This window comes from Centruroides vittatus, unplaced genomic scaffold (assembly GCF_030686945.1).
Source record: "Centruroides vittatus isolate TY-2023 unplaced genomic scaffold, ASM3068694v2 contig_1079, whole genome shotgun sequence".
Taxonomy (NCBI): Eukaryota; Metazoa; Arthropoda; class Arachnida; order Scorpiones; family Buthidae; genus Centruroides; species Centruroides vittatus.
In genome coordinates this window covers 228461-242506 of record NW_027120694.1, presented here as the reverse complement: position 1 = coordinate 242506, position 14046 = coordinate 228461, and the positions used below count along the sequence as shown (strand labels likewise).

At 31.0% G+C, this 14046-nt stretch overlaps 1 protein-coding gene across 1 annotated transcript; it reads left to right on the top strand.

The window, feature by feature from the left end:
* Nucleotides 1-237: 237 nt before the first annotated feature.
* LOC136974394 (protein CutA homolog) lies at nt 238-14017 on the top strand. Its single transcript, XM_067269259.1, has 8 exons — nt 238-253; nt 2402-2452; nt 5632-5783; nt 6153-6212; nt 9117-9162; nt 12839-12888; nt 13779-13821; nt 13888-14017. Exons 2-8 carry the CDS (start codon nt 2420-2422, stop codon nt 13951-13953), a joined length of 450 nt encoding a protein of 149 aa, XP_067125360.1. The 5' UTR covers nt 238-253; nt 2402-2419; the 3' UTR covers nt 13954-14017.
* Nucleotides 14018-14046: the final 29 nt, after the last annotated feature.

Sequence of the window (14046 nt, the reverse complement as noted above, 5' to 3'; positions counted from 1 at the left end):
AACTCGATTTTCCCGGTTTTTTCCATGGATTTTTCAATGAAAATTTGCGGAAAACCGTCAGAAGGTAAAGTGCAACATTACAATTCTAAAATAAACAAGAATAAAATACAAATTTATATCTTTTTTCATTGTTTATTCGACAAAGATTTTAAAATATCTTTTCGTTTAATTAAACATTTACCATGGAGGAAAATAAGTTGTATTTGATGATCTGGCAACTCTACCGGCCAGCGTGAAGCGAGGAGGAAGAAAGGTTGGTTGCATTTACAATATCTACTGATGAGTATATGTGTTAAGGATAAATCAACATGGAAACTCTTGACCCTATTCACGTGATAATAAGGTTACACGTGCTTCGTTTGCATCATGTTTGAGCACGCTTCTAAGTATGGCAATTTGTAGAAGTGAACATTTTTCTGGTTTTAAATTACTTTTCTTTGGAATATAATGAAACACGTGCTGTAAAATATTAATGCCGTCCAAATGGAAAATGTAACAAGAAAATAATAATGATACTATGCTGGTTAGGTGTATATCTTGTATGCAGCTTACCCAGCTCTGTAACAGTAGTGGTGCATTATCCTATAGGCAAAAGGGCCCCAAGCCAATCATTTATAACAAAATTTTTCCTCTTAATATCTTCTCAAAGATGAGTGTGTGAATTAAACACTGTACAGGGTCCTCTCCTACAAATTTGCCCGGGAGTCCACGAAGCGCTGCTTGTCGTAGCTTTAGTCCGTACCCATAGGAATTAAAAAGCCAAAGGAACTGACGGTCTACCCTTCGTGAGATATCCCGAAATCGACCTATCGTGTCGGTTACTTTCACCTTTTACTCCTAAAGTATGGTCTACGGCTCAAATAAGGTCGTTAGGAGCCGCGTTCGTACCAAATTGGCATACGTACCGTACAAATTATCTAAAGTTAATCTTTACCGACGGGCGTCTTGCCCGGTAAAGCTGCTCTAGCACGCAACGCACCCAAAATATCCAATATCTGCAGTCGTATTTTATCAGAAGCAATTGTTTTGGCGATTCGAGCCGCAAATACTAATGCTACAAAACCGCTCGAATGATTACTGATATTTGATAATTAATTGGAGATAATTTTCATTTAAATATGCTGGCTGATATTATTTTCTGAAATATTACTATTAAATATAAATTTCAAGTTAAATTTGAGCAAAAATTCCAATTGTAGACAACTGCACTGTCTGTTCTTTACTTTATGTGCTCTTCTAGAAAGACCATGAACTAATGCATGACTTGAGATAAGTTTGTTTATTCTCTGATATGCATTTCTAGTGTGTCGGTACATGTCTTTGGCCATCAATCTTAATTAAAGTCTTGCATATACCCTTTCTGACTTAATTTAAATTTATCACCAGTAAACCATAATTAAATTTAATGCAAATATATATTAAAAATTCCAGAATTTAGTAGTTATATGTAGACTATCACTAAAAGTAACTAGAAAACTTTTGTATGAAACATTGTAAATTAACATGTTACTTTGACATTACCAACATTATTTGTAAACCTGTCTGATAGGCTTACAAATATTATTATTACTTTCAAAAATAAAAATTTTAATTTATAGAACTACATTTTGAAATTCTTAATAAATATTTGCATTAAATTTTATTACAGTTTGCTTATAACGAATTTAAATTTGGAAGTTAATATGCACTGCAGACTTTTGCCAGATTTTATCGTGCTATATTTTAAAGCTACTTAGTAATCGGAATCAAAGCAATTTGTGTGACTAAATTTAAAAATTAATTTATTTTAAGTATTAAATTTATCGAACGATGGCAGCCAAACTGCCTACCTCTAGACTAATTGATTCGATTCCAGTTATTAAGTAGCCTTGAAATTAATGACAAAGCATATCCCCTTTATATAAATTTATAAAATTGTTAAAGATAATTGGCCGACAGGGATAAACATCAAGAATTAATTCTGTAGAATAAATAAAGTTGTTGCATCAATTCGTGTGTTGGTTTATATTCATGTTTTTCCTAGAAGAACAAATAAAGAAACTGAACAGAACTAAGGTGTGACTTGCATTATCAAATCGAAACAATATGGCGGCAGGAACCGATAAGCATTTATGCTGTAAGTGTCACCAGAAAAGTATAAATATATATAAACGTTTTCGAAAAGGTTAATCGTATGAAGTTGCCTATTTTATTTTTTTCGGTCGCCGCATATACTAATGCTTACGGTGCACATTCCAATGAAGTTATTGCATAACGACTTAAACTTTGTTGAGAGAGAAATACTCGGAATTACGTTATTATTGAAAAGTTTAAAGAATAGTTCATTTGTAACATTACAAGGTAATAGATCAATTATGATTTCTTGCAAAATGTAAACTTACAACTTTTTATCATCATGTAGTTGTATCGGCATTGTTCGATGATTTTGAGAAGATACCTGGGAATAATTTTGGTAAGCTTATCCACAAAATTATTTATATAATTATAAATTTGATACTAGTTAAATGAATTTGTTTTGTACGCAAGCTTTTTTTCTCTCTTGCTTATGGAAAAGCAAATATTCTATAAGCTTAAATAAATAAAAGTAATTATTAATTCTGAAATAGTAAAAAAAAATATATATATATATATAGGCCTATATATATATATATATATATAATAAGTATTATCACTTTTTAAAGCATGATTTTTACTTTCTGTAAGCAATTAACGCAATTTAAATATGAAAAATATTCGATATTATGATGATTGGAACTGTTTTTTGAACAGTTGAAGAAAGTTTAAATTTATTTAATATTCTCTTTATTAGTAATTATATAAAATGAAATCTGTTTGTTGAATGATAACTTAATAAACGGGACACGCTTTAGATTTACAAAATCTGCCATGCTTGTTGTGAAAGCCGAAACTGTTCATTTTAATTATGAATGAATATTTTCGTATTTAGACTTTTACTTTTTTGGCTACAATCTACTTTTTTGTCCTGTTTTTCTACTCTGTTAACCCATTTTCTACAATGTTCACGTAAAAATAATGACACGAAATTAAGAAATAAAAACATTATTATAGGAGGTATACGTATTAGTTCTGTCGATACGGTTAAACTGTCCATAAAATATTCGATAAAAAAGAAAATAAACTATTGTTTGTGCGAGTCGACGTCGGGTTTTCGCTCGAGATGCTCATGAATAATGTGACGGTTTGACTAATTTCGAGACGATAATTTTTAATTCATTTGGTATATTTGTGATAAATAAAACATCTTCCATAGAAGGATAGATGTAGTGATTAAAATATCATATTCTTTATATGATAATCAGCAATAATACTACCATTCTAAATCATTGTAATTATATTAATTATTATCCAAGAATGTCATAATGTAAATTAAAATGTCGGCAAACTATCCAAGTTCATTATAATCACTCGATGCGTGCATCTTGTGGCACACGTCCATCCAATACTCAAATTCTTCCTAAACTCATTACAGCTTATTTGTTGTCACTCCTCCCACGGCGGCTACAATTGTACATTTCCTGCAGATTATTTGTGTTATAAAATGATGAGTGATTCCGACTTTGCAAATTGAGAAAGCAAATGCCTTCAATGTTGTGGAATTGCCATTTTTATTTACAGTGATGGGAGATGAAACTTAGACGGTTACTCTATTGACCTGTGTACGTCGCATACTTCTCGGACAATAATTAACATAATTACGGTAATTTAAAGTAGTAGCATTCATTTCGGAATACCCTGATGTATGTGTTAATAGTTTCTAGACATACATGGTATGAAAGGATTGTTAATACAATAATTATTCTCCACTGATGCATTATTTTATGGAAAAATTCTGAGTATTTATATTACTATTAATTTCCTCTGCATTATTTTAAATTGTATTGTTTTCTTTTGCTTTGTCGGGCTATCAAAGACCACGGTCGTAAGGAATTTGTATATTTTAGAGTGAGTTATATCGTATGCAAACCAAACTTTTTATTGAACGTAATTACAAATAAATATGGAATGTTTTTAAAATAAAGAATTAATTATCAAAATATATTTTTTTCTGTAATTAAAAAAAAGAGGAAAAATAATATTTATTTCTGTATTCTCGACTAAAGGAAAATATACATTAAATACCGATTGACATTTGAATAGTGTCAACAGTAGTTACGTAATATTATTAATATATTCAATATACATTTTTGTTTTTAATTACATGTTTTTTTTTATTGTTTATCAATTCAATTAATTTAAACTAGGAAAATTTTATATCTTGTTATTGATCTACACCATTGTCATACATTTAGCATGCATTTCAACGACTTATGAAAATTGGCATGTTTATTTTCAAAAATATTTTAAAATCAAAATAATTGGCTTATACTTAATTACAAGGATACGGTAAAAGTTTTAAATATGTCAACAAAATACGACAAACATTTTAATAGATTCGATTGTTTGTTGTGATGTGTTTTTGCATCTAATCCTATTTCTAAGATGTTGAAACCCGAAAAATTTAGCTTGTGAATGTAATGTATGCTCTGTATCACCAAACACGCAGCTACAAAGATTAGCTAAACAGTAGTAAATGTACTCTATCAGAGTGAAATATCTATATATGTGTTCTTTAGTATAGTGGATAACATAGCATTATAAGAGACTTGTCTACTGGACATTGTTCACTTGGCTTGCTGTAGTTCAAAAGACCGTCAAACCGTTACAAAACCAAAATTAATGGCCGAGGGATGTGTACTGTGTCTATACAGATGACATAATACATGTGAATTGCCAAGTGACACTGCGGAGAGACTTCATTATGTCGACTTATGCACCGATTCTCATGCGAAAACCAATTTTAGAGACTAGAGAAAAGTCCTAAGAAAGGTGTGCAATAGAATCAAGTAAACACTACTTCTATTACTTTATCATATAAATTTTTTTGACAAAATTGATTATAACAATATATTGATGTTGATATCTAATAGGAATTTAATTATACTTATAAATTAATATAAAAATTAATCTGTCAATAACATCAAATATAAACTAATTTTAAATTGAAAATTGATTTTTTTACTTTATAACTAAGGTACATAATCTGGAATCTAGTCCTATTGGTATCAAATAGAAACAGGAGGTTCGTGCGGTATATTTGAAGTAACATTGTGCACAAATATACACATTAGTCTCTTAGGTTGTAACACGAACTAATGTTCGAACGGGCAATGTAAGCATCCCATTGCTGTCGGACACCGAAACTTTGCTATTATTGAAAGTAGCTAAGACTAAATGCCTTGATACTGTTTTATTTTAAAATAGATTTTACTAATTGAATTGTTTAAATTCTTGTTACTTTCCGTTACTTTAATTACGTAACAAAGAAAAGAGGAAAAATTAACAACAATTTAGTTTTCCTCGTAGTATCTTTCTTGATACATCATTTTGAGAAGAACGTAATTAAATTTGTCTGTTAATAATGATATGTCTTGACTACTGATATATATTTCACTTCAAAATTTCTACTTTACTAAAATATTTTTATTATTAACTTTTATTTATTGAATGATTATTTTTTAATGTTACATCATTTGAAAATATACCATTGGACTAATGTCTATGTTTTTATAGATTATTCCCGTTTGTTTATTTATGCCAAATTTGTTTCGATTTGCAAGACATTTCAGCACAATGGCAAGTAATGCGTCCTCTTACGTACCGGGTACACATTCGATTGCTTATGTTACCGTGCCAAACGACGAAGTTGCTAAAAAACTTGCCGAGTAAGTTAACCTGTACATGCTTACATACGACATTAAATTAGAACTTAGAATAATAAAATATTTCTTTTATGTAAATTAGATTTTTTTTAAAAAGGTTGATTTAAATTTAAAGTAGAAAGGCTGAGCGAAGCAGTGGTCTAACCATCTCCTGTGTCGGAATTGAGCCGACAGTGCCATAGTTTCGTGTATTAAATATACTGTTTATAAATACAGGAAAAGAATACTATGGCTCTGTTTAAGTATCGACAGAAACAAAAAACACCGTCTTTGCAATAGAATATCCCAACTCTAAAACAGTTAGACTACTGTTGCATTCAGCCTTTTGATTAGATAACGATGAAATTAATGAATTTTATTTACATTTTTTAGTGGTATAGTTTCGAAGAAACTTGCTGCTTGTGTAAATGTCATACCAAATATATATTCTGTGTAAGTTAATTTAGCCTTTTTATTTCTTTACACGCATGCTTTCATTTAGTATATTCATTATCAAAATAATTTTTAATATGCAGGATGAATGTATCTGTTACCGATGTTATGTATGCATATATATACAATATTATGTATAATTTTTATAAGATTTAGTTTGAGTCGGTGTAAACTAATGTACGGTAGAACCCCAACTTATCCGTGCCCCGATTAACTGAGGTACTGCATTATCCGAGGCAAACGTGTAAATGAATACGCTATTTGTCTTATACTGTAATTCATAAAAGAAAGATTAAAACAACATATATTAACAAAATAATTTGTATCTATTAATTTTTAATATTTAACTAATGGCCATTACAATGCCCCAGCCGGCATTGTAATGGCCGTCGGTGGTTATAACGTAAGCTTATGTATACTGGAAGGGGAGATTGGACCGGAGGTCCGGGTAGCGTAATTGGCAATGCATCTGCACGGTGAGCACAAGTTGCGCTGTTCGAGTCCCACTTCGGGCTGATTCTTTTCTTCTAGTTAGGCCTAAATTTATTTAAATTATTTAATTAAAATTCTAATTATTAAATTTAGCAACAGATGGCACCTAACGCCAAACTCTAGTATCAAATTATCTTAAATTATTAATATTGCTATAGCCGTTTTCTAGCCCAATAATTCAGCATTGGTTGGTGTCTTACTTTATGTATAACGGGTTAGTTGTTGTTTATTTAATATTTAAGTTCAATGTGAGACAATCCATTCACATAAAATACAACTGTAGTAATATATATTTTAATTCACTAAAGAGTAAAAAGAGGCTTAAAAGTCACAAATCTTTTATATTTGTAATTTTTAATCCAAAATGAATGTGGGGCTTTCCATTTTATCCAAGATAATAGCAAAGTTGAGGCCGAAGTTTTAAACGCGAAAACGTGTACATCAGACTTTGGCGCTGCTTTCCTGTAAGCCTACAAGTTTGACAATGGCGTTTGGAAAGTCAGTGGAATCGTGCTCGATATTCCAAAGGCCATTGTCAAACTTCTAAGCTTATAGGAAAGCGGCGCCAAACGTCCGACGTACACGTTTTCGCGTTGAAAACTTTGGCCTCAACCTCACTAGTATCAAGATAAACACTATGATCTACTTGAACATGTTTAGCAGATCTATGTGTAAGGATAGTCTAAAAGAGATTATTGTTCATAAGCTGTAGGAAAGCATCTACATTTATGTAAGCTTGTCTCTGGGTCAAGCTCAGGCTCATTTTGCAAACTGATCACTTATTGTAGAGTACTTTAGTAGTCTGTTTCCCTCATTTGTTTAACCAAATCATCTTTTCTATTGTGCGCTAGCATTTCTTTTTCATCCTTCCCAATAATGGGCTAGCTTTGAGTAAAGAAACTCAAAGCTAGCCCATTATTGGGTCAAAAATGTTTAGATTTTCCCAAATTGTTAAAGATTATGTTACATTTTAACAAAAATATATATATCAAATACAGTGTTAACTCTTTGATGAGTATGCCCTTATATATATATATATATATATATATACATGATGCATATATATATATGTAAGAGTAGACATATATATATTTTTCAAATGACCCATTGTAATATGCTTATCTTTTTACACGAAAACATGAAACTTTACAGATAGCTAGAGACATCTCTTGACAGGTCTAGAAAACTTTTTTCACTTTGCTTTTATGTCTTGCAGGATTTAGCCTAAAATTTGCTATTAATTAGAAAATTCTGTTATAGAATTATTTAGTATTTATTTAATTACAAAGCCATATTACAGTTCCATAATTTGGCAGTTTGTATGGCTTTAACTATAAAATTGGGTTTTCGAGTCGATGTTAATATATCAAAGCCAAACGATTGCCGTAACGAATCAGGCTACCTTTCGATTGCTATTAATAATTAAATTCTAAATAGTTACTTAGAATTTAATTATTAAGAGTGGCCGAAAAATAACCCAATTTATTATGGCCATGATTTGGCTTCGATTAATAACATCAGACTTTGAGATGTTTATATATGATGTTCATGTATAAAAAAATTAAAATTTTAGATTTAGTGAGAAAAGAAAAGTCTGTTTCCAAAAGTTTTTAAAGTTGTTTTGATGTGTATATCATCAAATAAATAGCACGATACATCATGTATCGTGCTATTTATTGTTAATATAGTGTTTGTTTGCCTTATTTGTATAAAAAAAAATGTGTGGTAGGTATGTTATTATAGAAAATAATAACGGGGTTCACTATTTTACACAAATTTTCCCTTATGCATGGGTCTTGGAACGTATTGAATCATGTATGGTTGGACCCTATTGTATTGGGGCTTCTGGACATGTAGAATATTTGAATAATTTGATTTTTGCTTAAAATGGTCATTTTTTTTTCTATCCGAATACTCCATTATGTGTGCATGTACGTGATTGATGTGCAAATAAGATATTAAATGTGGAAATGTACTTCAAATTAATATAGGTTGCTTTCTACATTTATAAAAAAATTTTCATGCATATACAGTACATTTACATTCATACTTATTTATTTTTACCAAAATTGGAAGGCAATCTGGTTAATTGGAGTTTGATAATTGATTCAAGCTTTATGCCATTAGATAAAATAATATATTCTCAGAGAATTTATATAGTTAGCAATTTAATTTATAAGAAAAATTTGATATTTTGATACATACTTTATCATTGAATTATTCTTGTACATGATTAAAAAACTTAATGAAAATGTAAATAATCAAACATCTTTACTACGCACGATACATGTAAAGCTATCCACCAACCAAAGCCAAATATAATCGGGTGAGAAATGGCTATTATAGCCATTTCTTGCCCGATTATATTCGGCTTTGGTTGGTCGATAGCTTTAATGAAAATGTATTTTACAGATATGAATGGAAGAACGAAATTCAGAGAGATCCCGAACTTTTGTTGGTAAGTTATCGTTTTAATTTTAGATATTAAAATTTCGGACAAATTAGTACTTAACGGCAAAATTATTTTCTAAGCTAAGTATTATTTATTGGCAAATGTACCTTTGTTCATTTTGCTCTATTTTCAAACATATTTTAATACATTAAAACATAAAACTTTATTAAACTTCCAAGTTTAAAAGTATTGAAATTAAAAATATAAATTATTTCCTTGATTCTGAGGCACATTTTTACTTATTTGAAGTAGATGTATGGGTTAGAATTGACGATATGTCGTGTGCAGCTGAAAATTAACAATTGCCAGTCTTCGTGAATACACCACTTTGAAATATATGCATCAATAATAGACAGTTTTGGTTGTACTCGGGCATCACAATTAGTTTAAATGAACTTTGCCATTAACGAATGTTTAATTACGATTCATATTTAATGTTTAAATTATCTTTGAGAAGACTGTATGACTCTGAATTAATACAAACAGTTATCGTATATAACGGGTGGCCAAACTGTGGCTCACAAGTTGCACACGGCACTTCTAGACCCTTATTATGGCACCCATGTACACAATTTCTTTTTATGAAGTTGACGCTTACTACTTACTCATACAGTAGAGCCTCGATTATCTGGATTTTTGATTATCCGAATTGTTCAAAATAAACAAAAATTTTACGAATTTGCTGATTTGCACTTTGCGAATTGCAACACTGTTTATGTACGTGATGGAATGCATAACTTTTTTTGTTCCAACAATGTCTCACCCGGCACAGTGGTCATAAACTTTTTAATACATTTTGCGTCGTAATAAAAATATAACTTGACGTACATATTTATAAATAATTTATATTCAAATTACATCATTTCTATGGCCAAGGGTGGTGTAAGGCATGGGCGACATGAGCCACTGCCTATGACCTCGTGGTCCGAGGGGCCTTGCACCTCGAAGGTTTATGCATTACTTAAAAGCTGTGAACACGACAAAAAAAATTTTACTTGTCATAAAACGATAAATAGTTTGTGTTTTTATGAATAAAAATTTGACAGTTTCAACTGCTTTTTATTTTATAAAATCCGTCTTCTTGTGCCACCAGAGGGCCTCGCAAAATGAACCTTGCCCACATCAAATTTAGATCTTTCCCTGCCACTGTCTATGGCACTGATCTGTCTGGACATTGTGGTGATACAATACGCGTTGTTACACGAATCGCTGGTTATGGACCAATCGAACCATTTGGAGCAGCACGAGTGAGAGCGGCGATGCATGTGTAAGTGACGGTGATACTTTCTTGGGATTCTTTAAACAATAGGCAGTCTGTTAGTGCTGGTCAGTACTATAGTCCAAATTCAATACGAACGTTTGTTTCTTGAAAATTTGTTTCACGATTTAAATATTTATTTTTAATACTGTATTACCGATATGTCATCGAAAAGAAAACATTATGTATTATCATTAAAAGACAAATTGGATATAATCAATGCTTTGAAACGTGGTGAGTCTGGATGCTCTTTATGTAATAAATATGGTGTTGGAACATCAACAATTTCAGATATAAAAAAGCAAAGTGAAAAAATTATGAAGTTTACTAATTGTTTAATGTCAGAAGATGAAACATCAGAGCATAAAGTTATGAAAAAATCAGGAAATGAAGAGGTTGAAGAGTGTATGTTTATGTGGTTCATACAAAGATGATCATCTGGACAGCCAATATCTGGTTCATTATTGTGTGAAAAAGCAATATTTTTCAATACAAGATTAAATGGAGATCCCACCTTCAAAGCAAATTCGGGCTGGCTTGAAAAATTCAAAGGACGACATGGTATCGGGGAACTTGAAGTTCACGGGGAAAAGCTTTCTGCTGCCGTACCTCAGCAAACACTTTCATTGACACATTGAAGATGATCGTGGAGAAGGAAGGATTCGACGAAGAATTTATTTACAATGCTGACGACACCGGTTTAAATTGGAAGAAACTACCCAACAAATCTTTAGCATCAAGGTGTGAAAATACTGCACCAGAGTACAAAACTAGTAAAGAATGTGTCACCGTTATGGTGTGTGTCATGCAGCAGGGCAGACACAGACACTCACTGCTTGTCATTGGGGAAATCAAAGAACCCCAGATGCTTTAAAAATATCAGAAGCCTTCCGGTTGAATATGACCATCAGAATAAAGCCTGGATGAATGGAAAAATTTTTAAATGATGGTACGAAAAGCAATTCATTCCAGAAGTGAAAAAATATCAAAATTCCATAGATGAAAGAGGAAAAACATTATTATTACTAAACAATGCACCGTCCTACCCATCTATAGAATGTTTAAACCGGATCGATGAAATGTTTACGGTAAAATTTCTTCCACCAAATGTCACATCAGTAATACAACTGATGGATCAAGGTGTGATAGAAACAGTAAAATGCTTATATAGAAAACAGATACAGACGATTATTGCTAGCAGACTGAAATAACAAAGAAACAGTTATCAGTTTCCATAAGAAAATAAATTAAAAAGACTGTTGCTACATGGCAGCAGAGAATTGGAATTCTATAGATGTATCAACTTTGTGAAAATCATGGAACAAAATTTTGAAAAGACCATTAGTAAATTCTAGTAACACAGTAGAAAGTGGTATAGGCAACATTGCGGAAGCAATAGCACAAATTTCAATGTGCGCCGAATGTGACGAAGATGATGTAACCGAGCGGTTAAATTGCGATGCAAACGATCTTGGGTTCCAAATTTTGAATGACGAGTAAATAATTAAAGAAATATCTGCCTCAGATGAACGAGATCAAGAAGACAAAGAAGAGATTTGCAAAGTAAGAGATATTGGTGTTACACATTCCGAAGCTTTTCAGTGTTTAGATGTCGCCATGAAGTAGTTTGAGAGCCAAGAAGAGTGTAACTCAGGACAACTTATATGTCTTAAAAGTGTTTGCGATTTAGCAGCTTCAAAAAGAACAGCTAGCTTTAAACAAAACTCGATAATTGAATTTCTTAATAAAAAAATAATTTAATATTGAAGCTGTATGTAAATCTAGACATATAAAAATTATTCATATATGTATGTACTGTATGTACTGTACATGTCTTTCACTGTCAATTATTATTATTTTTCGATTATTCGGATTTTTCCTTATCCAGACTACCTTCATCCCCAATTACTCCAGAAATTGAGGTTCTACTGTATATAATATTTTTGTAACTTTTCTATTTCATACACAGAAATTGTAAATTCACAATTTTAATCTCAAACAGGCAGCTCATAAAGTCAAAGAAATTACCTAATCATAAAGAACCAGTAATTATTTTTCCTACAGAACAATAGTATTTTAACTATCGGTATACATAATATAAACAGACGATGCAGCTCTCCAATAGGCATTTCAATAGAGGACATGACTCTCTTGTATTTCCAATGGGAAGCATATGGCTCTCGTTGTGACAAGGTTTGGCCTCCTCGGTATATATGAACGAACAGACATTTACATTAATTTCTATTAATACTTTTTTTAATAAACTTGTTACTTATCATTTTTTTCTATCATAAAGCAATTTTAAGTTCATCATGTGTCTTAGAATTGAGGAAATGCAATATTAAAATTTATATATATGCAACAATTAGATTTAAAATTTCTTTTAGAACATTAATTACAGTTTGAATCATTAAAATTTTATAGATGATAAAGACAAGATCTTCCAGATTAGAAGAATTAACCACATATGTCAGGTCAGTAGAGAAATTTCTATTTTAATAATAATGTTTAAGTTTGATTATGTTGGATGATTGGATAAATTAAGCTTAACTATATTGGCAATATATATTGTACTAGCTGTTACCCGCAACTTCGCCCGTGCGGATTTTTCAAGCAAAAACCATTTATATTCAGTAATATAACAATTACTGTGGTTGTTGATAAACACCTACCCCTGAGAATGATGAAAATTGCTGAGAATCAGACAAACTGGATGAAAATTGCTGAGAATCAGACAAACTGTTTTCAATTTGATCAATTTTCTGGAACGTTTACACTCGAACCAATATGCAATAACGAATTTGAATTTAAAATGGTTGGAACATTTGGTTAAAAAATCAATATATATAAAAACATTTCAGACATTGATAATATTTATAACAATTTAATACACCTAAGTACTCAATAAATACAAAACTCAATGAAAACTAAATGTAGTTAAAAACAAAAAATATCTGCATCTAAAATAGTACAGTAGAAGCCATTCTTCAGGTTAAGCCTGATGCCCGAAGTCCTTCCCCCGTGGGGAATTTCCAAAAATCCCTTCTTAGTGTGCATTCTCATGGCATACCCTGTGTACCAAATTTCACCATTTTTGGTTGTGGTTTGCTCTGGGCAATTACGAATCAGTCAGGAAAAGTAATTTTATATATTTAGAGAACTTGTTTCAAAAAAAAAAAAAAACAGTTGCTTAATATGGATAAAAACTTTGAACTGAACAGTGGTCACTTATCCTATTATTGAAGCATTTGTTTTAAATGATAGTAACACTACTGTATTATCTGAATTACTGAACTTAAATGAATTATCTCTTTCTTACTTCAGTAAATTGTGTGTGTTAATTTCTAATTAAATTTTATTGCAGAGAAAATCATCCTTATGAAGTGTGCGAGGTTATTTCTGTACCGGTAAGTCAAATTGTTATTTTTATTATTACCACCAGTGTAGAATTTTACGATGTAATGGTTTTGTAGATTCAGCAAGGAAATCCGCCTTATTTGCAGTGGATAGGAGATATTGTTCCCGAGAAATCGAGTTAAATTTAATTTCTTCTGAAATATTTGTAATTTGTATCAAATAAAATTTTTGATTACTAAACAATAATGCCCACACATACATACAGAATTTATTTT

Excerpts from the sequence above, each read along its gene's own strand:
- LOC136974394 (XM_067269259.1), top strand. The coding sequence starts at position 2,420 with ATGATTTTGAGAAGATACCTGGGAATAATTTTG. Across the intron at positions 2,453-5,631 it reads GATACCTGGGAATAATTTTG|ATTATTCCCGTTTGTTTATT; the intron begins GTAAGCTTATCC and ends ATGTTTTTATAG. Across the intron at positions 6,213-9,116 it reads ATACCAAATATATATTCTGT|ATATGAATGGAAGAACGAAA; the intron begins GTAAGTTAATTT and ends TGTATTTTACAG.